The sequence below is a fragment of the Talpa europaea genome (genome assembly GCF_964194135.1).
Source record: "Talpa europaea genome assembly, chromosome: 16".
Classification (NCBI taxonomy): domain Eukaryota; kingdom Metazoa; phylum Chordata; class Mammalia; order Eulipotyphla; family Talpidae; genus Talpa; species Talpa europaea.
Window position 1 is genome coordinate 45,405,058 of NC_140084.1, and position 24,387 is coordinate 45,429,444.

General features: G+C 59.7%; 1 protein-coding gene across 2 annotated transcripts; it reads left to right on the forward strand.

Moving 5' to 3' along the window:
- Positions 1-5,012: 5,012 nt before the first annotated feature.
- On the forward strand, positions 5,013-22,408 carry PPP5C (protein phosphatase 5 catalytic subunit; the record flags this gene model as incomplete). Of its 2 annotated transcripts, XM_084257926.1 has the most annotated exons (13): positions 5,013-5,250; positions 10,675-10,916; positions 16,160-16,307; positions 16,815-16,936; positions 18,314-18,379; positions 18,671-18,769; positions 19,539-19,644; positions 20,038-20,180; positions 20,324-20,411; positions 21,172-21,212; positions 21,289-21,467; positions 22,131-22,212; positions 22,346-22,408. In XM_084257926.1, the coding sequence occupies 13 exons, from the start codon at positions 5,130-5,132 to the stop codon at positions 22,406-22,408; spliced, it is 1,500 nt and encodes a 499-aa protein (XP_084114052.1). The 2 variants fall into 2 exon arrangements, with proteins under 2 accessions (XP_084114052.1, XP_084114051.1); XM_084257925.1 differs by lacking the exon at positions 18,314-18,379 and having other exon boundaries at positions 5,130-5,250.
- Positions 22,409-24,387: the final 1,979 nt, after the last annotated feature.

Here is a 24,387-nt window from a genome sequence, read left to right on the forward strand (position 1 = left end):
TTACCTCGTCCCTCTCTCCAGCTCTCTTGGCTTTATTTTTGATAAATTGGGGGTGCGGGAGGTTGGGGTTCAGATCTATGTCTCTGGGCTCTGGGGTGTATCGATAACCACAATCACATTTCTTTCTAGCCACCTTTCTTTTAGTATTATTTTTATTTTATTTTGTTGTTGTTCTCATGATGTTTTTAATGGCTACGAGTTGCCCAGGGACCCTAAGAATGTGGGACTCTGATCCTCCCCTTTCTTCAGGTGTCATGGGGGGCCCTGAAGGCAGACTTCATGCCTGGCGACTTGTGCCGCCCGGCTCTTCCTTCCCACTCTGCTCTGGACATCTGCCGCCCCCAGCCTCACTGTCTGGGGCCTTCTTATTCAGGGTCTTCCTATTTCAGGTATAGCCTCCGCTTCCTCTGCTTCCAAACCACACGACCCCTGAACTTCCTGTGGTTCTAGACTGTGCAACCCCCAGCCTTCTCTGGTTCTAGATGGCACAACCTCCAATGTGGTCTGGTTTATACCTCGCATCCTCCAAGTGATTCCAGATCTCATCACCGCCAGCTCCTTCATTCTGGACCTCACTACCTCCAGCTGTTTTCATACTTCAGGTTCCAACGGTGCTTACTTCCAAACCTCACCACCTCCAACTCCCTCTGGCTCCAGAGCCTTTGACCACCAGAGTCCTTTGGTTCTAGAACTCATGCCCTGACTTCCTCTGGTTCTAGACCCCTCCCTGTAAACTCCCTTGTTCCACATGCTACATTCTCCAACTCCTGCTGATTCCAGCGCTTTCAACCAGTGATTCCCTCTGATTCTGGACCATAAAATGCTAATCTTTCCATTGGTTTTAGTCTTCCTCACCCCTAACACATTCAGTTCCAAATCCAGACTTCCTAATTACTAAACCATTATTGTTCTAAAATCATGATGTCCAACTCATTTCTTTTCACTCTCAAGCTTTTCACAAGCTTCGACTTGTTTTTCGCGTCAAAAGGAAGTAAAATGAGCTTATGTCTTCCACTTAAAACCAGTACTTCCAGAACTAGATTCTATACTCCAGCTCTTTTTCTTTTCTGAGGCTTTATGATCTTTACTCACTTGTTCTAGACTACACACGTTCTAGACTTTACAGTTTCTAGGGCCCACTGATTACACATCTGATAATCTCCCTAAAAGCTACTTTCAGATTCCATACCTCATTCTACAAATTCCCTTGGTTCTAGACTGCACAATCTCCACTCCCCCCTCATTCCAGATCTTAGGACTCCAAAATACCCTAGGTTTAGAACTCAGTCTCCAAACTTCATCTGATTATAGCCCTTGTGTTATGAGCTTCTCTGGTTGTAGGGCTTAGAACTCCCAACTTCTGATTCTAGGCCTTAGGACTAGAATTTTGGTTCTAGTTCTAGAACCAAATCCCACTGGTTCTAGAACTCCGTCTTCAGATTGTTTCTAATTCCTGTCCTTACTGTATAAATTCCTTTGGTTCTAGACCTCACAGCCTCCAACTACATTGGGTTCAAATCCAAATACTTATGATTCCAGAATAGGGATCTCACCTTGCATTTCCTCTGATTCTGACTCTTGCGACCTCTGATTCCTGATTCCAGAACCCCACCCTCTGGGTTTCCCACCTGCTCAACTTGCTCCAGTTCCTAGTCTCTGTCTTAAATCTTCCCAATCTTGTCCTTACCCCCCACCCCCGCCCCATCCCTCTACTCATGGACTTCAAGTACAAGCCATTCTCAGTCTCTCCCCTTTAAAATAGCTGTCCTAAAACCACCTCCACTCCCTAAACTTTACCCAGGTATCTGAAGGATCTGGGCTCCCTCACAATGCAGGAGATAGCCCTAGCTGCACAGGCACACGCACAGCCCAGTCTGCCTATCACAGAGTGGGGAGAGCGGCCGGGGCTCATCAGTTCTCTCCACCCCAGGCCACCCCTGCCACTGCTGTGTCCCTCTGAACTCCTGGTGCCCCTTCTATGATGGTGCTGTTCTTGGTCTCCCACAGGAAGGCTTCTTCCCTCAGACTACCTCCCCCCTTTTTGGAAGGCATTTCTCACTGATTTGTCAGGGTATGGCCTGTCCAGATTGGTGCTATGGGGGGAGAAGGGATCCCCTCTTTTAGGGGTGACCTTGGCCCTCTATGGAGGGAACTGTACTGAGCTGGGGGGGGGGGCAGACCAGCCACATTGACTCTGAAACTCACTAATCTGTACACCATAAAGACCTCGCCTTGGTAGGCACCAGAATTGTGTGTGCTGACTGATCTGTGGGGTCCCTTCAAAGGGGTGTGGGTGCACGGGTGATTGGGTGGGTGTCCATGTCACTTTGTGATTGTATATGTGTCCTCTGCATGAGTCTATGTAACATGTGTCTGGTGATGTCATTCTGTGCGTATGAGTCTTTGTGAGATCATTCTGTGAATCTGTGTGCGTGTTGGGGGGTGTACTTCTTTCTATATGTGTATGTGGGTAGAATGAGTCTGCCTTTTGTGTGTTTCTGGTTACTCTAGATTTATGCTTTCCTGAGTGTGGGAGATGTGGGGCTTTTTGTGCCTGTGTGGTGTTGAGGTTCTGTAGACGTGTGTGGGCCTGCTTGACACTATTTTTTTTAAGATTTATTTATTTATGCATGTAAGAACTGGAGTACAGGCCAGAGGTGCGGAGGGAGCACCTGAGATGAGGATCCACCAGAGATAGAGTGGGGAGCAGAATGGGTGGGTCTACTGAAATACACTGCTGCGGGGAGCAGCGGGTGAGACAGGAAGAGCTGCTACACCACGTGGGTCAGCTCTCTGGCCAGCTAGGGGATTGAACTCATGCTGCAGTAGCTGCGGATAGCTTCACAGTGCTTAACCCCTTGTGGGAGGCCCCTGTTTGACACTGTAATTCTGTGTGCTGGTGTCTGTCTGTGACGACTCTGGACTTGAGTGGCTACAGAATCATGTGCAGACGGGTGTGCATTGTGTGCCGTGGTCCCTTATATCATCCTCATAACCCCTCTCCTGTGTTGCACACTCCTGTGTTGCACATCTCGAAGGAAAGCAGTTTCAGGCCTTGGTACTTGCTGTTCCCTCTGCTGTAAGTGTCTTCCTCCCTTCCTCACTTGTTTTTCTCCTACTCATACTTCAACTTCCCTCCTCTAGGAAGTCTTCCCTGCTTGCCCCAGCTGCCCCAACAACCTGGGAGTGTCCCATCCCATCACATCTCTAAGCACTCTACCCCACTCCTAAATGAAGTGGATATAAGAAAATATTTACTCTCTTGTGATCTTAACAACCTCCCGGTAATCCCAAAACAGTGCTATAGCAGTGCTTAGAGCTCAAAGACAGCGCAGACCCATGGACTCAGTTGCAAGATCACTAAGGCTCTGGGAATAACAACAGGGATTATTTAACAGGTAATTGGGAAAAAGAAAAGAGTTTTGCTGGCCAGTTGTGGCCAGCGGTCTCACCCAGAATGTCCAGAGTCCAGAAGTTCCCATCAAAGGCTGATTGTGCAAGAGGTTGCTGTCCCTTTAATGAGGGCCTGGAGATGGTGGCACACCAGCAAGCAATGGGCAGGATACAATTCACAGTGGCAGCTGGAGATGCTCACAGGTGGGGCTGCTGAGGTGACACCACAGTAGCCCACGCAACAGTTTGAGGGCCAGGCTGGGACAACTCAGATGCTGGACTGGAAAGCAGTAGAGGGAACAGCTACAAAACTGGCCTCTATGTGCACAAGTTGGGGCAGCAGGACAGGCAACCGCTGCTACTACTCAGCTTACAGAAGCTGCTGCTTGGGTGGCTGGCAGACCGCTGCAAAGCTGGTCTTGTGCCATGACGATCCCATACAATAGGTATAATTATTATCCCTATTTGAGAGAAGATGAAACTGAGGTTAAGAAAAGATCATCATTTCCCAAGGTCACACTGTGTTAGACTCAAATCTAGGCATTCAGATCCATTACAGAACCTCCCCCCCACACACACCTGCACTCCCCAACATGCACACAAAAGCTCAAAAATCTAACTCACCAGATGGGTTCCAGAGCGAGAAACAACAGTAGGGCAGGAATCAAGAACACTGGGAATCGGTGGGACATTGAGGTTGTGGCTCTGCCACTTTCTTATATGACCTTGGCCAAGCGCAAATGTCAAGTGTTCTCATTTGTAAAATGGAGATGAGTTTGTTATCTACTTCTAGGATGATAGTTGGCAGTAGTGGGGGCAGTGGGAGAGGTGGGGTTAGACTGACTGTTAATGGGTAGACCAACAGGCACTCCTGACTCCCAAAGGTCACCTGTGCGTGGGGTGCCCTGGGACAACAGGACAGAAAGGTTTGGGGGGAGGATAGTCTGTGCTTCCAGGAGAGAAGCCAGATCAGCGTGCAGGGTTGGCATGTGGAGACGTCGCCTTCCTATTCAGGGTCTCCTCGGTCACTGGAAAATTTAGTTTTTTTTCCTTAAGGGAAGTGAAGAAACTTGGAAGCTGGGGAAGTGGGATGGAAGGTGACTGGGAAGAAGAATGATGCCAAAACCAAAAAAATTCTGATCTAGCTCAAGGGTTGGGGATTCAGGGCACTTCCAGTTAATTTAAAAATATCAACCCTCAAGGTTGGTTCTGTTGTTTTGAGAAACCACCCATTTTTCAGAGGGGTAACTGAGGCCCCCCCAGGAAGGGAAGATTTGGTCAAGGTCACACTGGTAATTCACAGACGCCAGCTCTCGCAGCGCCTTGGACTTGGTGGTGCCTGGCGGAACAGCCACACCCACCCAGCGGCAGTAGCCACCCACCCACCCTAGGAGCCCGCGGGGCAATCGCGCTTTAAGACCAGAGAAACTTCTGAGGCCCCGGAACGTGGTAACTTTGGGCGCAGGGGTCACGCCGGGCCCTTTTTCCCCGCGCGCCCCTTTTCGTCGTCCCCATTGGCTCATCCTAGGAAGGGCGCCGACTGGAGTCCCTCTGGTCACCTTGTCCTCCGCGCGCTCTGTGGCGAAAGGGTCCTGCGCAGGCGCGCCAAGGGCGCCTTCGGGGCCCGCGCTTTACGACACTTGTGCAGCAGCGGCGGCGGCAACTCGGCACTCCTTCGCGACGATTCGGCCGGGTGCCGCTGGCGGCCGTTGCCAGGGTGGGGGTCGCTTTGCGGCATGGCGATGGCGGAGGGCGAGCGGACTGAGTGTGCGGAGCCCTCCCGGGACGAGCCCCCGGCCGATGGCGCTCTGAAGCGGGCGGAGGAGCTCAAGACGCAGGCCAACGACTACTTCAAAGGTGCGCCCGCCCTGGAGGGGCGAGGAAGGGTGGAGAGCGTCTGGGGTCTAGGGGTGCCGGCCCGCGCGGAACCATGGCAACGCGGAGCGGCAGCCTGGGCGCGGGGCAGGCACGACCAAGTGACCCGGCGTGGGGAGGCCCAGGATGGCGCTACCGGGTGGCGACAGACGGGGGCTTCAGAGAGATGGGGTGACACCTGGAAGTGGCGTCCGGAGCGTGTGCTGCAAAGTGGGGAGACGGAGGCGGGCTCTATCCAGTGTGAAGCGGGAGGGGAACGCGAATGGGGGTACTACCCAGTGTGAACCCCCGAGAGGTGCTAGTATATGGTGAGACCCGAGGAGGGAGCTACTGGGTGGTGACACGGCACCGGGGAGTGATGGTGCTACCCGGTGGGGAGACCTGGGGTGGGTGGCACCAAGTAGGGCTTGGGGGAAACTGCCCCCATAGAGCAGGGGATTGTGGAGATGGGGAATGGATTAGAAGGCAAGGAAGGAGATTGGTTGTTAAGTGACGAAAAGGGATTGGGGGGGCTTGAGAGTGAAGGTGGGGGCAATCCCAAGAATAATGACTTAGGAACTTAGAAAAGAGTAATCTGTGGGGGTACCGATTCCTTTATTAATTCAACATGTTTACTGAGCACCTGCTGTGTGCTCAGGACTGTTCTAGGCTGAATAGAGCAGCCAGGGAGACCCTGCCCTCACACAGCTTGCAGTTTACTAGGAGAATCAGACATTGAGTAAACACACAAATAATAAGATACTTAGAAGTTGTCATGGGTGCTTTGAAAAAACCCCAGCAGCATGTGAAAGAGAGACGCTTGTTGGAGGCTGCTGAGATTGAGTGGTCAGGGAAGCCCTTACTGAGGGGAAGACTGAGGGAGAGTTGGGGAGATGTATTCTGGGTAGGTGCCGCCACACATGCAAAGGCACTGAGGTGAAAACTGAAAGGAGTCTGGTGTTGCTGGAACTTCATGGAGTTAGCAGGGAGACTGGTGCAAAATAAGTTTAGGACACTGTCCAGATGGTGCAGGGTCTCATAAGTCATTGCAAAGACTAGTTTGGATTTTACTCAGCCATCCAGGAGGAGACCTTGAGTAGACAGGTAGGCCAGTCTGGACCCCTGAGGAGAAGAATTTGGGCACCAGCTCTTCCCACCCCCCCCCCCCCCCCCCGTGGATGGAATGGAATACCCTGGGAATGGATGAGGTCACCTAGGGAAGTAGGGGCCTAGGACGGAATCTGGAAGAATTCTAATGTTGAGAACAGAAGATGAGGAGACTGAGTGGTTGGTGAAGCGGAAGGAACATCAGGAAAGGTGAGAGAAGAGAGTGTTTCTAGAAAGAGGGACTGTGCCCTCGGTCGAATGCTGCCAAGGAGCCCTGAGCACTGGCCTTTGGATTTGGCTCCATGAATGTTAGTGGTGACCTGGACCAGAGCATCTGGGGCAGGTGGGGGTGGTAGCCGACTGGGAGGGAAGCGATGAATGGGGAGCGAGGAGGTGATGATAGCAGATGTTGGGGACTGTTTCTAAAAGGGAGTGGAGAAATGGACGGAAGGAGGTTGCTTTTTTCCTTTCTTTTTTTGTAAGGATAAAAGAGACTAGAGAGAGTATGCTCCAGCAGAAAGAGGAATGGGTCCTGCAGGGTGGGGGGTCAGCAAAGCCATGGAAAAGATGAGACGGTGAGAGGGGTGTAGAGCCCTAGAAGAGAACCGCCCCCAGGGGAGCATAGACCTAGTCAGAGCGGGAAGGTGCGGTCCAACTCGAGCAACCAGGAGCTAAGACAGGGAGAGCTGGGGCTGCAGGAAAAGCCTTCTGGGCTGGGTGGGGTGCGAGAGTCATTCTGGATGCCATCCAGCAGTTGGTAGGGAGCTGGAGGGTGCTGAGGAGCCATGGAAGCTTTGAAAAGAGCTGCAGTGTTTGAAAAAGATCCCCGACCTCCTGGTAGAGACTGGACACCTAGGCCAGACTGGAGAGCAGGGGCAGACTAGGTGACAGGTGAGCTTGCTCGTGCTGCTGCCTATGCTGGAGCGATGGCAGCTGGTGCCAGAGACGCTTCAGAAAGGAAGTGCTTGCGCGGCTGGAGAAGGGAGGCGGGAACTCCGTGGAGACAGAAAGAAGGCCGGGTAAGGTGACCCTGACCCCAGGAAGTGCTCGGGCTGGAGTGAGGGAGGAGTGTGGGGAGGCCCCTGTGGTGCCACCCCAAGTTTTCTGCTGAGGACTCTGGGGAGCCGCAGATGGTTCTGGGTAGGAAAGGGTCAGCTTTGTGCTTTAGAAAGACTCCTCTGGAGGGGCAGGAACTTGGGCAGGAGGGAGGCCAGAGCAGGGTGGGGAGGGAGATTTCCTGGAGGCTGACTTGACAGAACAGGTGATTGCCAGGCTTTGGGGGTCGAGGGGTCGGGGGTGTTCAGGACAGGCCCATTCTCCACCTCGGGTGGGGAGAGACATGCAAGATGGACCTGTCTCTAAAATGGGGCTTAAGAGGAGCCCAAGGCATGGGGGTTGATGCTGAGGCCTCATAAGAATTCTGGGAAACTGCAAGATGTTGGGAGGGGGCCCTGCTCCCCCCCCCCCCCCAGGAACTGGGATCTGAGCTCTCAGGATGCCCCCCCTCCAGGGTGGGGGGCTGGGCGGGCAGCCAGGGGTCCTGACACTGAGCTGGCAGGAGGAGACCTTCCCTCCAGACCCAGGCCCTGGCTGTTTGGCAGGCCGCTCTAGGCTGGAGCCCCAGCCCCCAGGCTTTGGGAATAACAATAAAAAGAATAATTACAGCTCGCCTTAATTGAGCCCCTGTGGTGGCCAGGTACACCACTTGGTTTAATCCTCCCGGGGACACTTGGAGAGAGGGGGAGGAGCAGCCGTGTTGTTTTATAGAGGAAGCTGGGGCTCAGAAGTGAAACCGCACGCCCAAGGTCAGCATGTGTGAGCAGTGAGCGGATATCCCTCTTCCTCACCATGTGTTCCTGACCCCAGGGCCTTCACCTGGACCTGTGCGCACCCAGTGGGGATAGAGGGCTTCTAGGGCCTCAGCGGTCCCCCTTCACCCAAGGCTGGGCCTCCACTCTGCACTCAGGCCCTTCCAGAGACTGGGGGTGACAGAGCCTGGTCCCAGTGTTGCTTGGCCCTTTTTCCCTCTCTGGGCCTCAGTCCCTGCCCTTCTGAGGCCGCCAGGTCTGGGAGATGTGGTCATGGTTAACAGCTCGGACTGCCTGGGTTCAGATATTATTTCTTCCTCTTACCTGCTGTGTGGCCCCTCAATGGCTTAACCTCCCTGGGCCTCATTTTCCTCATTTCTGAAACAGGGGCTGTCTCAAGGATTAAGTGAACTCGTGGGGTGACACAGGCCCCTCCCATTTCCTCTGCTCCGCCCCCCCCCTTCACTCAGTCATTCATTTGCCTGCTGAGCACCTTCTGCGGCCACCACGTTTCAGACATATTTGGTCACAGCTCACCATGAGGCAGGGCCCATGCGAGTCCAAATTGTGAGCAAACTGAGGCTCAGGGAGGGAGCCACAGAGCCTGACCCCAGGCTCCACCCCGCCCGAGCCCTCAGGTAGCTCTTTACCTGCCAAGGGCCACTGGAAAGAGCCCTCCAAGGTGCTGGCATTCCAGGGAGGCCTGGTCAGACTTGGGCTGTCTGGCCCTGCCTTTGCTTGTTTGGGGGAGTCCTGGGCCTTTCTTCTAGGCTCCACAGTCCTAGGGACGAAGAGGGGGTGTCCAAACCGTTTGAAAGCTAAGTCAGCCGGATGTTAGCCTGCAGGAGGAATGGCCGTGGTTTCTGCCTGTCTCCCCGGGACCTGCGGGGGGGGGGGGGTGTATGTGTGTGTCTTCATGCCTCTCCCGGGCTCTCTTTGTTCATTCACTCGGGAGCCATTCACACGGGCCCGCGATCCTCTTCATTCATTCTCTTCCCCTGACTCACTCTCACCTCCGCGGCTCAGCCCCAGCATCTCCCCTGGGCTGCCCCAGCCCTCGGCGCTCTGAGTCATCACTCTGAGGACGGATCCGGGTCCCCTCCCCCCAGTGTGCACACGCACACACGCACAGGACTGTGAGCCCCGGGAGGGTAGGGCCGGTGGCTGCTGTGTCCTCAGACAGGGCAGGGGCGCGCTGACGTCAGTCAGATGGGGCCCCTGCCCTCCCGGGGGTTCCTGAGATGGATGGTAAGCCAAGAAGCCAACAAAGGAAAGCCCCGCTTTACTGGACGGCAGTCAGCGTCCTGGAGAATTCTCGCTTCAGGCTGAGTGGCGGGAGGACTCTGAGACTCTGTTTCAGGCGGGTGCAGGAAGACACCCAGCTAGTAAGAGGCAGGGAATGGCCCAGCCACCTGCCCCGGCCCCTGCCCAGGGCCCTGTGGCTTGCAGGGTGAGTGAGAGCATTTGGGTGCTGGCCTGGCCGAGTCTCTACCTGCGACTCGCCGTGTGCTCTTTTCAGCTGGAACTTTTCTCTCTGAGCCTCTGTCCCCTCATCGGGGGGCAGGCCTCAGCACGCTAGTGTCCTGCCTGTCTGCTGGGCATGTGGGAGAGATCCGAGGCTGCAGACCGGGGCTTGACCTTGAACCAAACCTCTGTGGCTGTTCTATAAAGTGAGCACCAGACGGTGCCGAGACCCGAGCCTGGGTCTGCAGCTGCAGACCGGGGTGTGACCTTGAACAAGACCTCTGTGGCTGTTCTATAAAGTGAGCACCAGAAGGTGCCTGTGCCTGGCGATGTGAGGATCCCGGCCTTGGGATGTAATGCGCATGCCCAGCCTGGCTCCGTTCAGATCAGCTCGACCTTGCCCCTTGGCCACATGTCACATCCTGTTACTCCACGCTTAGAACATCCGTGTCCAGACCCTGCACCTGGCCAGCCCACCTCTCACTGGTCCGGGAACTTGGATGTTTGTGCCTATGCACCCCTGGCTCAGGGCACCCATCTGCTGTTCTGGGAATGCTCAACTCTGCCCCGGTTCTTTGCCCGTCTGGGTCTCTGCTGGTGCGTCCCCTTCTTGACCGGATTCCTCCTTCCCTGCTCTGCCCTCTTCGGGTGGTTTGCTTCCCTGGGAGCTGGGGAGTGCAGCTGGCAGCCAAGGGGTTCTGGACAGACCCTGTTGGTTCATGTCTCTGCCCTGGCGTCGGGTCGCACATCCTCTCTGGGCCAGGGAGGCGTCTGGAAGACGCCCTGAAGTCCTGAGAGGTCTGCCCCGCATGCAGCCTTGAGGGGCAGTGGTCAGCTGGGTGTGCGTGGGGGAGTGATCTGGGCCTGGGCCTGCGCTAGCCTGGGCTGCATCAGGGAAGAAGGGACACCTGGTGAGACATGTCTGAGCTCAGGCATGGGCCTCAGTTTCCCAACTGTAAATGGGGAGGTGGGGCCGAGGTCCAGCCCTGGGCCTGTTCTTGCTGGGTGGCAGTAGCCCTGGCTCATGCCTCCTCCTCCATCTCCACAGCCAAGGACTACGAGAACGCCATCAAGTTCTACAGCCAGGCCATCGAGCTGAACCCCAGCAATGCCATCTACTATGGCAACCGCAGCCTGGCCTACCTGCGCACGGAGTGCTATGGCTACGCGCTGGCGGACGCCACGCGGGCCATTGAGATCGACAGGAAGTACATCAAGGGCTACTACCGCCGGGCGGCCAGCAACATGGCGCTGGGCAAGTTCCGGGCCGCCCTGCGCGACTATGAGACGGTGAGTGGACCCAGGACCAAGCACCAGCTCTTGGTACCTGAGCCAGGTAGAGGCCGAGGGCCAGATGCACTGGGCTGGGGGACGACAGCCTTGGCATGCCTCCCACCCTGTCCACGCCCAGTCCTCGCGGCAGCCCTTGCAGTGGGAACGGTGGTCGCCCCCCTCAGGCAGATGAGAAGACAGGCCCTGAGGGCTGGGTCACCTGCCCTCCCTCACGCTGCCGGCCCTGGAGCCAGTGTCTCCCCATCAGAGGCCGCTCCCTGAGAGCGGGGTTGGCAGGACTGGCGAGACCGGGGTTCCGCCACGATCACTGAATGAATACACCACCCCTGCTTTCCGCCTTTTCACTCCGTCCATCACAGTGGCATCCGCTGTGCAGGGAGGGATGACCAGGCGCCGAGGGCTGTGGGGGAGGAGCCGGGTCAGGCGGCGGCCGGGCTGCTGCTGGTGCTGGCCTGGGGCCCGCTGAAGGCTGGAGCCAGGCCCTGCGCCAGGGGACACCTGCGTCGGGGGCGGGGGCAGAGGTGTGGAGCGGGGTGATTTAGAGACTGAGGGGCAGAATGGAGGAGAGGCTGGGGTGACATCCAGGAGGATGGGGCGAAAAGGGGCAGCAGAACTGAGTCCTTAGGAATGTGGGCACCCAGGCCAGGCCCCAGCCAGCCCTCGCCCTGTGTGCCTTGGTGTCCTCGTCTGGGGAGCAGGGACAGGCGCAGAGGCCACCTCCTGCTGGCAAGCTTTGCAGGCCCGTGAGTAAAGGTCACTGGGCTGGAGGCTCAGCCACAAGTGACCCAGAAAGACAGTTGGGGTTGGATGGGGCAGGGCCCCAAGTGTGGGGAGGGCCCTGCTGGGGATGGAAAAGTGGGGACAGCAGATAGAAGGTGCCCCGAGCCCGGGCCTGTGAGAACAGGTTGCCCCCGGGTCTTCACACTGCCTAGGGTGCAGGCAAGTCCTTCCCGGGGTGGGGGGTGGGGTTGTCTCCTTGGGCCCAGGCGGTGCTGCACCCCACATGCTCCATGAGGCGGAGATGCCCGGCCAGCCGGCTCCATCCACTCAGCTTCACCCCAGACCTCCGGGTGCCATGGAGGGGGCTGCCACCACTTTTTGGGATTGCCCCGAGTCAGGTCACCAGCCAGCCCCGTGCGCGGGTGTTCCCGCTGCGCCTCCTTGCCCTCCCAGCCCCCGCAGGCGCCAGGCTCCACACAGGGCAGCGGGGTGAGGCCCTGGGGCCACGCCCCACCTGAAGTGTCCCTCCTGCCCTCCCGCGCCGTCTTGTGAGGTGGAGTCAGGGCTGACCCTGGGGAGGGAAGGAGCCTGAGGGCGCCTGGCCAGAGCCCTCTGGTGAAGGGCCTGCCCGCCCTCGCCCGTGCCCTCCGAGCGCTCGCCGCGCCGGGCTCCGTGTGGGCGCTTCTCCGTGTGGGCTCTTCCCGGTCAGCCTGGTTTGCAGGACGGAGCCTTGAGTCCAGAGGGGGCTGCCCTCCAAGGCTGCCCAGCAGAGAAGTGACGGGGGGCGGGTGGGGTCTAGAGCCTGAGTCCCGCGAGTGGCCTCCGTGAGCGGCCGGGAAGTCAGCCGGCGTCGGGACCTGAGCTGCTGCCCCGCCAGCTGGAGCGAACAGGGGGCTCCTTGTTGGGAGAGGCGTTTCCTTGGTGAAGAATGATGCCCCCCGCGAGCAGGTGCGTGTTGGCGCGCTGTAAAGTACCTGTCCTGGGAGTGCGGTCAGGAGGCTGGAGGCCGCTCGTGTGGCGTGCGCGGCGACTCCGAGGTCAGGCGGGCAGGTCTGCACCCCGCTCGGCCTCCTGCTCTGGGGGACCAGGAACCAGCACGCCGCCTTGCGCGTCACGAGGATGTGATGTGAGGTTCACGCGCTGGGCGTCAGTTAGGATGGGTGCCGCTTGCCCCTCGGCGCCAGTTCTTCTGAGGTGTCCGGGGCAAGAGCTGCCGCCTGCAGGGAGGGCCTTGGGGGCTCTGGGACAAGCTGCGGTGTCTCCATGCTGCTTCCGCCAGGGGGGGATCTGTGTGGAAATCCCCCTCCCAGCCCCTCATCCGCAAGTCCACCCTTCCCAGGGGACCCTTGCCCCAGACTGGGTCCTCAGGAGCCGCGCCCCTCCCCCATGCTGGGAGCTCAGGTGGGCGCCCGCACATCCTGCCCTTTGCTGGGGCTGTGGGACTTTGGTGGGTACCATGGTTTGCATCCGGGCTTCTCACGCAGCCCTGCGCGTGGGTTCCGAGGGCGCTGCGAGCCCGTGGGTGCGCAGCAGTTGCAGGGGGAGTTGTGGCCGATACCAGCTCCCTGCTCGCCGGGGCCCTGGCCTAGGAGCTTGTGACCTTGCCTGCCAACTTGCACGGGGGCACGTGCCAGCCCTCATTGATGGGGGAAGCCAAGGCCCAGCGGGCAGGTCCCTCCCCTGAGGCCTCAGCGTGTGACAGCCTGGTCCCGGAGGCAGGTCCACGCCACCGCCTCTTCTGTTTCTGACCAAGGGACGCTGGGCGTGACTTCCCAGCGTCACTCACGGGTCTCGACCGTGGGGTGAGGCGACGCTGTGCGGTCTCGCTGGCCGTGCTCACCCTGGATGCTCCTCTCCCGCCGGCTGGCCGCGGGTGGCCCGGCCACTCTGGCAGCTTCTCGTTCTCTTACTTTGTGAGCGGCGTGGCCCTCCGCTCGTCAGGTGGCCGCCCGGCTGCGGTCTCAGTCCCTCACCCCAGCCCCAAACCCAAGCTGTTCTGAAAACCACAGTTGTTCGGGCAACTCATTGGGAGGCAAAACCTGCCCAGAAATTGATGGCCTTGGCGCGTCCCTCGCGGTGAGGCCACAGGCGCTGCCGCAGACATGGGAGTGGACGTCCAGAGTGGGCTGGGGCCTGCTGGGTGTCGCCTGCCTGGGGTCCACAGACCCCCCTCCCGAGCACGCCGCCCGAGCCTTCCCCGGGGTCTCTGCTGCTTGGTGTTTCTGCGATTTGAGCTGTGGTGCTGCCAGCTGATGGTGCCACTTCAGGAGCCACTTTCTACCCCAGCGCCATGTGTAGTTGTGCGGAGGGACGCAGGGAGCCCCCTGGCAGTCTCCCTATCGCGCCTCTGCATAGCTGACCTTGCAGCCAGCCCGGGCACACCTGACACCTGTGAGGGGAAGCGCGTCATGGCCGTGTGGGTTTTGTGGTGCTCATGGCACCCTCGCGGTCTGTTAGGCACGAGCGGTGGTGTCGGGTCTAAAGAGCAGGCCCCTGTGACTGCAGGACGCAGGCACACGCAGGGGCTGCAGGCCCACTGGGCTCCACACATCTGCGGGTGGTAAGGCGAGGTGTACCTGTGATGCAGGTCGTCATGCCAACCCTGCACAGGGGTACCGGACCCCTCCCCACTTTCTTGAAGCTGGGGAGGCTGCCCTCCCTGTAAGGCCTGGTGGCTGGCCTGAGCCCATGTGCGCTCACCCCCACCCATCCTGCCAACCTGGATGGCGCTCGGGCTGCCGATACAAGGGAGGCAGCAGGGGGAGCACACGGTACCCAGTGGAGGTCACGCATCTGGGCCGGAGAGAGCTGGGTCCTGCCCGGGCAGGTGAGGTCACCTCTCTTAGCCTCCACTTCCTCACTTGTCAAGTGGGGATCATAATGACACCACATGGAGCTGCTTCGAGGCTGAAACAAGCGTGTTGATTGCTCATAGCAGTGTCGGGTGCAGAGCAAGTACTCAGGAAGCGGCCGTGCTGTTCCTGCTCCCGCTCCACTGTTCCCACCACCCCCACCACCGGTGTTGGTCTCCACCCTCCACTTCAGGCTTCAAGCAGTGGCCAGTTGGGAGGAAATGCTTAAGGCTCACCCATCCCCTGGGGCCTGCGCTCCTGGCTGGACTCAGCCTCCCCAGGCATCTTCCAGTGAGGAGACTTGACTGTCCCTGCTGTGCTCAGGACTGGGACTGGCCAGCCTGGGGCCTGGAGGAGGAGGAGCGAGACACGGCTGGAGGTGGGAAAGAGGAATCTGGGCCAGGGGCAGCCTCTGCCGGGTCTCGAGGTGAGAGGGAGCAGGCACACGTGGGCTTGAGTTCAGCCTGGCTGGGTGTGCGGGCGAACAAAGTGGCGGGGTGAGCGGGCCCTCCCGGCTCGGCCAAGTGGTGGTTTGGACTTTATCCCAGGGTGTAAACTCATAACCTCTCCCCATTGGGAACACTGGCGATGTCTGGGACGGCCTCCCAAGCCTTGTGCCACACCTACACTCCAGGTGGAGCCACCTGGCAGGATGCCTGGGCCTGAGCTTGCCCAGACAGGGAGGAAGCCATCACCCTCTGAGACCCAGCTTCCTGCCACAGGCCTGTCTGCACAACCTTCCGCAGAGAGGAGCCACACTGACCGCGGGGGTTAGCGAGTGACTGCCCTCGCAGGCTCCTCTGAGAAGTTACACTGAGGGCCACAGATAGTCATACTGAGGCTCAGAGGGATAAAGTCACTCACCTAAGGTCACACAGCAAGAAAGTGGCAGCGTCCAGTGTGTCTGCTTCTGAACAGGAGGTCAGTTTGTAGGAAGGGGTCAGAGGCAGGGAAGGAGGGTGGCTCCTTTTTCTGACAGTTCACTTCCAGGCCCTGCGCCTTTGTGTCTGATCCGGCGGGGCCAGCACAGCAGCCAGGAAAGAGCCCTGGGGAGTGGGTGAGCAGGTGGCGTTTTCGCCCCATGGCAGCCGGGCTTGGCGCTGTCGCTCCTGTCAGGTGGAAAAGGAAACTGAGTCACAGGGGCTGACTAACTTGCCTGAGGCTGCCCCACTGGTGGCTGGCAGAGCTGGCGCGGGAGCCCAGGTGGCCTCTGGGGCCTGCAGAGGTGAGACCTGAGGAGTGGTTGGTCCCGCAGCTCCCTCTGGAGAGACCAACAGTAGGGACACGGCCCTGCGGGGTGCTGGCTGTCCTGCCCTCCCCTCTGCCAGGCCCTATGGCCTTTATTCCCCTGTTTTGTAGGCGAGAAGATAGGCTGAGCGTGCAGGCCAGTTGTGGGCTCTCTGCATGAGCGTGGGCTACTCCCGTCTCTTGCTCTGCCCCCGGCCAGGGGTGCCTGGAGCTGAGCACTGCTCCGCAGACGGGGAGGAACCAGGGGCCCCCTAGACAACATCCGGGCTCCTCAATGCCCCGGTTGGGAGGGCAGGAGCCTCCCAAGGGTGTCCCAGATCACACGATGACCAGTGGTCAGCTTCAGGGGTCACGGGGCCAGGACTGGACAGACAGGGCACGTGTGTCCAACTCCAGCCTGAACCCCCCCTCCACGCCTAGGTGGTGAAGGTGAAGCCCCATGACAAGGACGCCAAAGTGAAGTACCAGGAGTGCAACAAGGTCGTGAAGCAGAAGGCCTTCGAGCGGGCCATTGCGGGCGACGAGCACAAGCGCTCCGTGGTGGACTCGCTGGACATTGAGAGCATGAGTGAGTGGGCCGGGTCCTGGCCCCGCATATGCCTCCTCCCTCGGGGGGCCCCGTCCTGGGAGCTCACATCGAGGGCTGGGGGTTGTGTTCTCTGGATGCTCCCCCAGCAATAGCCACTGGCCCTCTGGACCTTCCATGTCTGACTCGCCTCTAGGCCCCCTGGTGACTCAGTCCTCCACTGCCCGGGTCCCTGCTGAGCTCAGCTTGTGCCAGGTCCTGCCCTGCCATTCAGCCAGAACCCGCAGAGAGCGGACGCTGTGCTGGGGAGAGACATGCCCAGCTAGTTAGCAAGTGAGCGAGCAGCGGTAACTGACAGATCAAAGGCGGGTGCTGGCGAGGGGCACACAGGACAGGGCAGGGAGCCACCTCTGAGCCCACCTGCACGGCAGGAGCCTCCGGGAAAGGGCTTGGTGGGTGTGGGGGACCCCATTTCTCACCCCTGCTGGGGTGTCCAGCCCCCTCCCACCCTCACGGGCAGTAGCCCTGATGGTGGTGCCCGACCCGCAGCTATTGAAGACGAGTACAGTGGGCCCAAGCTGGAGGACGGCAAGGTGACGGTCGCCTTCATGAAGGAGCTCATGCAGTGGTACAAGGACCAGAAGAAGCTGCACCGGAAGTGCGCCTACCAGGTACTGTCGGGAGCACACCCGCCTCAGCTGCTCTCTAAGGGGGATCGGGACCCCTGTTAGCAGGGCTTGGGGTGCAAGCCCTGGCAACCCCCAGGGAGGTCTTCACACTTCAGTCTCCTTTGGGAACTCGGGGTGCTCTTCTTTTCAGCCCTGCACCAAAGGGTTGAGTCGCTGGGGATCCGCTGCTCTCTGGGCTCGTCCCCCACTTTTGTGGCCGGGGCCGGGAGTCTCCTCTCTGTGCTTCCTCAGAGAGAACTCCTTCCCAGGAGAGGGCGCGTCGTTCTGCGGGGCTGTTTGGGCCACTGCGGCCCCCGGCTCCCTTGCACGGCCCTGGCAGACCTGGCCCTGCAAACGCCGTGGGCGGGCAGGCCTCCGCCGCGAGGGCTTCTGTGCAGCCTCTCTCGCCAGCTTTTGTTTATTTTTTTTTTTAATTTTTATTGGCTATTGACTTGTTCTCATCAGGAGAGTCCGTCTTTTCTGACTTCTGCTTTCTCACCAGAAGTCAGAAGCGGACACCTACCTTTTCTTAACATCTTGTCCCCAACTTTTAAAATTGAAATTGTCAAATTTAAAATTTGAAATTAGTCAAACCTACTGAAAAAAATCCAAAGAAGAGTACAATGAACACCCACACACCTTTCTCCTGGGTTCACCCATTATTCACATTTTGGTATGTTTACTTTTTCTCAATCTTTCTACGTAGTTAGGTGTCCGCGCACGCGCGTTCTTCTTACCCACTGTGGATAAGTCGCAGCCACCATGGCCACGATCTCCTCAGGCAGGGACATCCTCTTACGGGACTGTAGGCCCCTCGACCCCTGAGCAGCCCGGCCGATGGTGCCCATAAGTCCAGCAGCACTCGCTGTCCGCTGCACGCGACGTGGTCAAGGCCATGTCCGCCCTAGGAGGGCTAAGACTGTCTGCGTTTCCAGGCGAACGTTTGCATTTCCTCCGGCTTTCCCCAAAACATTCTTTCTTTGAACCCAGAATCCAGGAGGATCTGGGTTCCAGGCCTGGGATCCAGGCATCTTGCAGGCCTGCTTCCCCGCTTTCATCTAGAACAGCCTTTGTGGGCAGCCTCTTCCCTGACGTTGACGCTTGGACATGTCTGAGTCAGGTGTTTCTAAAACGTTCCATGTCTGGATTCATCCATGTTTCTTCACACATGGATGCTGATTATTTTAACAGAAACTTAGAAATCTAGGCCCTCGTGAAGGGATCCCACGCTTAGCGGCCACCCTGGTCGCGATGGGGGCCGCTTGGCTGACCAACCCTGGTCCAGGCCGCCCCCTCCGCTCCCCACCCCACCCCAGTGGTGTCTCCTGGCCAGTCCAGGCCCTCCTGCCAGCCCCACTCACAGCCTGCCCTGCCTTCCAGATTCTGGTCCAGGTCAAAGAGGTCCTCTCCAAGCTGAGCACGCTGGTGGAGACGACGCTTAAAGAGGTGTGCACTGAGGGCCGGCCTGGGGTGGCGGGTGGGTGGGCCCCCTGGCTGGGGAGGGGCCACGGAGCTCAGAAACTCAGACCCACCAGCTTGGTCCGCCTGCCCTCTGTCTTGGCATCTCCCCATCCTGAGGGGCTCTCGTCCCTGCCCCGCCTCTTCACCTCTGTTCCCTGCCTCTGTATTCTGCATGGCTGTTCTCTCTGCCCTGACCTCTCTCCCCTCCCCTCACCTCTGCCCCCTCCCCACGCCTCTCTCTGGGCCCTCCCTCTCCGGTGGCCTCTTTTCTTCCAGACAGAGAAGATTACAGTGTGCGGGGACACCCACGGCCAGTTCTATGACCTCCTCAACATATTTGAGCTCAACGGTTTACCCTCAGAGACCAACCCCTATGTATCCTTCCTCAGAACAGACCCCTCCCACCCTTCCACCTGGATTTGGGGTGCAAGAGGAGAGGAACCCCTGCCAGAGAAAGAGGCCCAAATCTGGGAAGGGAGAAGCCTGAGTGGTTGCTCCGGTGGATGGCGCAGGCCAGCCTTGCACCCTGGGACAGCAGCCCGGGCCGCCTTCCGCGCTGTACCGCCCCGGCGAGTGCTCAGTCTGTGCCCTGCCCTTGCTCCGTCCCGTGCTGCTGCTCCGTCCAGGGCTGCTGCAGGCCGAATGCATAAGTGCCCCGCAGCCCCCCAACCAGTCCACCCCTCTTGGTGCCTCAGATTCCTCAGCTACAGGATGGGGGTGATCACAGCCACCTCCCAGGGGCACTGAGAGGAACGAGTGACCTACCGCTCTAAGTGCTGAGTGGCCCACAGCGGGGGTTTGCCAGCGTCGAGTCCGCCTGGCGAATGCCCCTTTGCCCCGGGCATGCACAGTGTTGGAAGGGGCGGGTCCTGCCTCCCTGGGGCTTTGGGGCTGCATTTGGGCAGAGCTGAAGCAGCTGGCCACCTGGTGTATCCCCTTCTGAGAAGCAGGTGAGGTTAGGGCCCTCAGTGTGTCCCCCAAAGCTCAGAGAGCCCAGCTGCTGGGCCAGGCCCCACGGCAAGGAGAGAGGCAGGAGCCAGGCCTTGAGGGGCACCAGCCTCCTCACTCTTGGGTTGCTTCCAGGGCCTGGGGGCCTGAAGATACTGGGGAAGGCACGCACACCCCATTTTCCTTAGCAGGACAGATATTTAATGGCGATTTCGTGGACCGCGGCTCTTTCTCTGTAGAAGTAATCCTCACCCTCTTCGGCTTTAAGCTCTTGTACCCTGATCACTTTCACCTACTTCGAGGTGAGCTGGGAGGCTGCAGGGCCTGGGGTCAAGGTGGGGCCCCTGGCAGGGACTTGCTCTCCCCCCAGGGTAGTGCTGCCCGGGTGGCAGTGGTGGGGTAGGAGTTCTAGGAAAAGAGAGGGTGAGCGGTGGTGGCTGCTCTGGGGGTCCAGGTGCTCGGCACCCAGCCTGTGTTTTGCCAGGACTTGCCCCCATGGTACCTCCAGCCGGGGAGCACGGCAGGTTCGCAGGGAGGAAACCTGGAGTCACTCAGGGCCGGGGCCAGGCCTTGTGCCCATGTATGCGTCTCAGCCTCAGTTTACTCCTCCAGAAGAGGGACTGAGATAGTGCACCGGTGGGGTTTCTGTGTGGGGCAGTGAGCACCCACAAACAGCCCTTCCTGCTGTTGGCCAGGCAACCATGAGACAGACAACATGAACCAGATCTACGGCTTCGAGGGCGAGGTGAAGGCCAAGTACACAGCCCAGATGTACGAGCTCTTCAGCGAGGTGTTCGAGTGGCTTCCGCTGGCCCAGTGCATCAACGGCAAAGTGCTGGTGAGCATGGCAGCGGGCACCCAGGGGTGCACCCCCACCGTGAGGGCCGCTTATAGGCAGAGGTGTTGGTGAAGCAAGTTGGAGGAGGAGACAGGGCGGGGCTGGCATCCCCCTCACATGGCCATCTCCACTCCAAACCCCAGATCATGCACGGGGGCTTGTTCAGCGAGGACGGCGTCACCCTGGACGATATCCGGAAGATCGAGAGGAATCGGCAGCCCCCAGATTCAGGTGAGGGGTGCTGGGAGGAAGCCTCTTCCTTCCCAGGGCCTCGGTGCCTCCAGCGAGAAGCGCGGCCTGGACTCAGGTCCTGGGTGACCCCGGAACTGCCCGAGGGACTCTGCCCTTGGCAAGACCTGGAGGCTGAACTGCAGCCTCCCTTTGATGGGTGGGGGGGCCTCCGTGTCCACAGAGTTCAGCTGCTGACCCTGGAGTGATGCACTGGGGCTCTGGCTGGTGGGGGGCAGACTTGGGATGCAGGGTCCATGGTGGCCGCTGAGGAGACCCTGGGAGGTGGCAGAGGCATGAGACTCACTGAATGTTCTAGGTGAGCACAGGGATCCCTCGCCAGGGAGAGCTTGCCTAGAGGGAGGACCAGCTGGAGACCAGTGGTTTGGGGATTTTAAGGGTACTTTAAATGGGTTCACACTGGATGTTTCAAGACCTAGTACAGCCTCCCGGGCCTGGGTGAGAAGCTGGGGCTCTGCGCTAGGGCAGTGGGGGACCCGAGGCCTGGAGGAGAGAGGGGCCTGATCTGAACCCAGTTAGGAGCCCCTCCTGGCTGTGGAGCCATATCAGTTGCATTGGGTTTGATGGGGGCGCTGGGCAGCCCCCAGAAGAGAGGCCTGAGGCCAGCTGGGAGCCCCACGTTCTCCAGAGCGAGTCCCCTGCCGGCCCCCAGCACAGTGCTGGAGGGTGTGCTGGCCTCTGGGCTGGGTGGTGGCCTCCCCCAGGGAGGGGGCGGGTCCCTGACATCCCCTCTGCTCCCCAGGTCCCATGTGCGACCTGCTCTGGTCAGACCCACAGCCGCAGGTGAGTCTGCCTGGCCCGGGGAGTGGGGTGGGGGTGGTGCTGGCAGGCGGGCGCCCTGAGCTTCCTGTCTCCCCAGAATGGGCGCTCGGTCAGCAAGCGGGGCGTGAGCTGCCAGTTTGGGCCTGACGTCACCAAGGCCTTCCTGGAGGAGAACCACCTGGACTACATCATCCGCAGCCACGAGGTCAAGGCCGAGGGCTACGAGGTGGCGCACAGTGGCCGCTGCGTCACCGTCTTCTCCGCCCCCAACTACTGGTGCGTCCGCCTCCCCACCCGCCGCGTCTGCCCAGTCCACTGGTGGCTTAACCCGTGGTAGAAAATTCCAGAGATATGCAATAGATAAGATCGTTGTCATCCGTGTTGCCGTGACCACACGTGCCCCCTTCTAAGCCAGCGGGCAGCACCCACACCCCCAAAGAATCTGCAGGAAAAGGGCTTCTGTGCAGGACAGAGCACCCTGGCCCCTTCGCAGACCTGGCCCGAGCCCGGCGTCCCCTCCCACAACCTCGTGGTGTCCTCAGAGCTGGACCCACATGCGCCTCATAACCGCCCCCCCCCTCCCCCCGGCTTCCTCCAGCGCCACCTCTTGTCCTGTCCCGCTTTGGCTCAGGAAACCAGGCTCAGTCCCCTCAGCTGCGGACATCATGTTCCTCTGCCCCTTCTCCTCGGGCTCAGAGGGGCTCTTGGGCCTGGAGTCTGGGCTTCGTTGGAGTCCCCCCTCCGTGGGGCTGCCCTTGGCTCCCCACCTTCACCCTCTCTTGCCCCTCATCCCCCTTCTGCCTGGCCCCCTTCTCTCCCTCGCTCTCGCTGTGGGCTCTGTCTCCTTCCTTGCTGCTGGTCTTTCTGCCGTCCAGCCACCTCGGGTCTCGTCACTCCCCTCCTCCTCACCCCACGGGTGCTCCGCCCCTGTCTCCACAGCGACCAGATGGGGAATAAAGCCTCCTACATCCACCTCCGGGGCTCCGACCTGCGGCCCCAGTTCCACCAGTTCACAGCAGTGGTGAGTCCCCCGGGGTCTGGATCTTGGGAAGAGGGGGCTGAGGGGCCGGCTGGGGGCTCACCAGCCCTGCACCAGCACCCACAGCTCGGTGCCCGGCCGCCCCTGAAGCCCCTGTGTGCCTCTGGTTCCGCAGCCTCATCCCGACGTGAAGCCCATGGCCTACGCCAGCACGCTGCTGCAGCTGGGGATGATGTGAGGCCCCGCCGGGCCCGCTCCCCACCGGCCCCAGGCCCAGCCTAGGGCCACGTTGGACCCCCCTTTTACTTTGTAAAGTTTGTATTTATTCCCCTTTAGGTTTGCAGAGGGGGCTTGGGGGCTGACCAGAGGGTCTGCTCCCGGGACAAAGAGGAAGGCGGTGGAGAGGCAGGGCTGGGGCACAGTCCGGGCATTCTGGAGGGAGGCCGGCTGCGGGGCGGGGCGGGGCCCGGGGCTTCCCCGCCCCCTCGTTTGCATGGCTCCTCCCCCGCTAAAGCAATAGGGCCCACCACAGGAAGACCCGAAAGAGGGTCATCAGGGAGGCCTCGACTGCACCCCTCCTGGCAGCCCCAGGGCGGGGCGAGGCTGGGGCTCATCCCCTTCCCCAGCTATTTTATGTCTGTAATTAAATATGTTAAAATAAAGTCATTATTGTAAGTCAGCTTGTCTCACATGGTGGAGCTGCTGGAGTTGAGGTAAAACGGAGTTGGGGGTTTGGGAGCCACCCCCTCATCTCCTGGGCATCCCTGATGGGCTCAGCCAAGCACTCCCCTGTCCGCCCGTCATTGTCAAGGTCATCTCAGGCCTCAGGGGGTGTGCTGACGTACCGGATGGAGCCCCTCAACAGCACGTGCACACTGGGGACCCAGTGTCCCCATCAGCGAGGACCCACCCGGGCTGTCATCACCCCCCTGCCTCTGCAGCCTTGCCCGGACCCCACTTTGCTCTCTACACCGCACACCAGGGGTGTTTCCACGTCCCTTCTATTCGGCGCCACTGGTGATGTTGAGCGGGTCCAGCGGCCCATCCTGCCTGGCTCTCGTGGACCTGCCCCTTTCTGGGCACATGCAGGCCTGGGGGCTCTTCGCGGTTAGGGCTTATCACAGCCAAGAGCTAGAGTGGCCAAGAGGGGCCTCCCTGATGGCGCAAGGTGTTAAGATGCAATCTATGAAGCTGTACGCAGCCTCTGCAGCTCGAGTTTCATCCCCGGCCAGGGAGCTACCCACATGGCACAGCAGACCTCTCCTGTCTCCCCGCTACTCCCCTCAGCAGTATGTTTTAGTCAATCCACCTATTCTGCTCCCCACTCTGTCTCTGGTGAATCCTCTCACTCCACCCCACCCCCACGCCTATGCATAAATAAATAAATCTCTATTAAAAATCTTTAAAAAAATAATAAAGTGGCCAAGAGAACCGCACAGAGGCCAGAGCCCAGGCGCCAGCCCCATCCTCCCCACAGAGAGGACGACTCCTCACAGGGCAGGCACCACTCTCCTGAAGCACCTGCAGACGCAGTGCCCTCCAGGGAAGCTCACCAGAGCCCAGCGTCCGGGGCCCTCGCCGGGTGGCCCCTCACAGCCCGCCGCTGGCCTCAGAGAGCCCGCGGTGCTGTGTGGCCCCAAACCCCCACGTGAGTCTCAAGGCCAGGCTGCGGGTGTCACCATCCGGGACGACATTTCCGGGTTTGGGCACAACGAACCCCTTCACTGCTCAGGCGCCCGAGAAATAGCCCTAACACGTGTCGGCTCTGTGGGTGGACAGGATGCGTCCAGTGAGGTCTCGGGCATATGTCAAGTGGGGTGGGCGCCAGGTGCTAGAGCTTGGTCCCCACGCCAGGGGCAGCCGCAGGCTTCCTGACCTGGGCCCGAGGGCTGGGGGAGCCGCCACCAGGTGTCAATCAGGGAGGGAGCCAGGCAGGCTCCCCACCCAGGCCCGCGTCAGCCCGCGTCACAGGAAGTTCTCACCCTTCTGCTTAAACGGACATTTGTGGTTGGGCCTCAGGTGCTTGGAATTAACTGTTAGGCGGCGACAACCCCCTTCCAAGCAGCAGCAGGCCCGCGGGCGCTTACTCCGTCCCTGCGGCTCAACCCAGCGCCCTGCGCCCTCGCTGCGCTGCCCCTGCAAGTGGCCTGGAGGTGTTTTTTACCTGTGGTTCCAACGCTGTGGTTGCCTCCTCTCCCTCCTCCGTGGCCAGCAGGC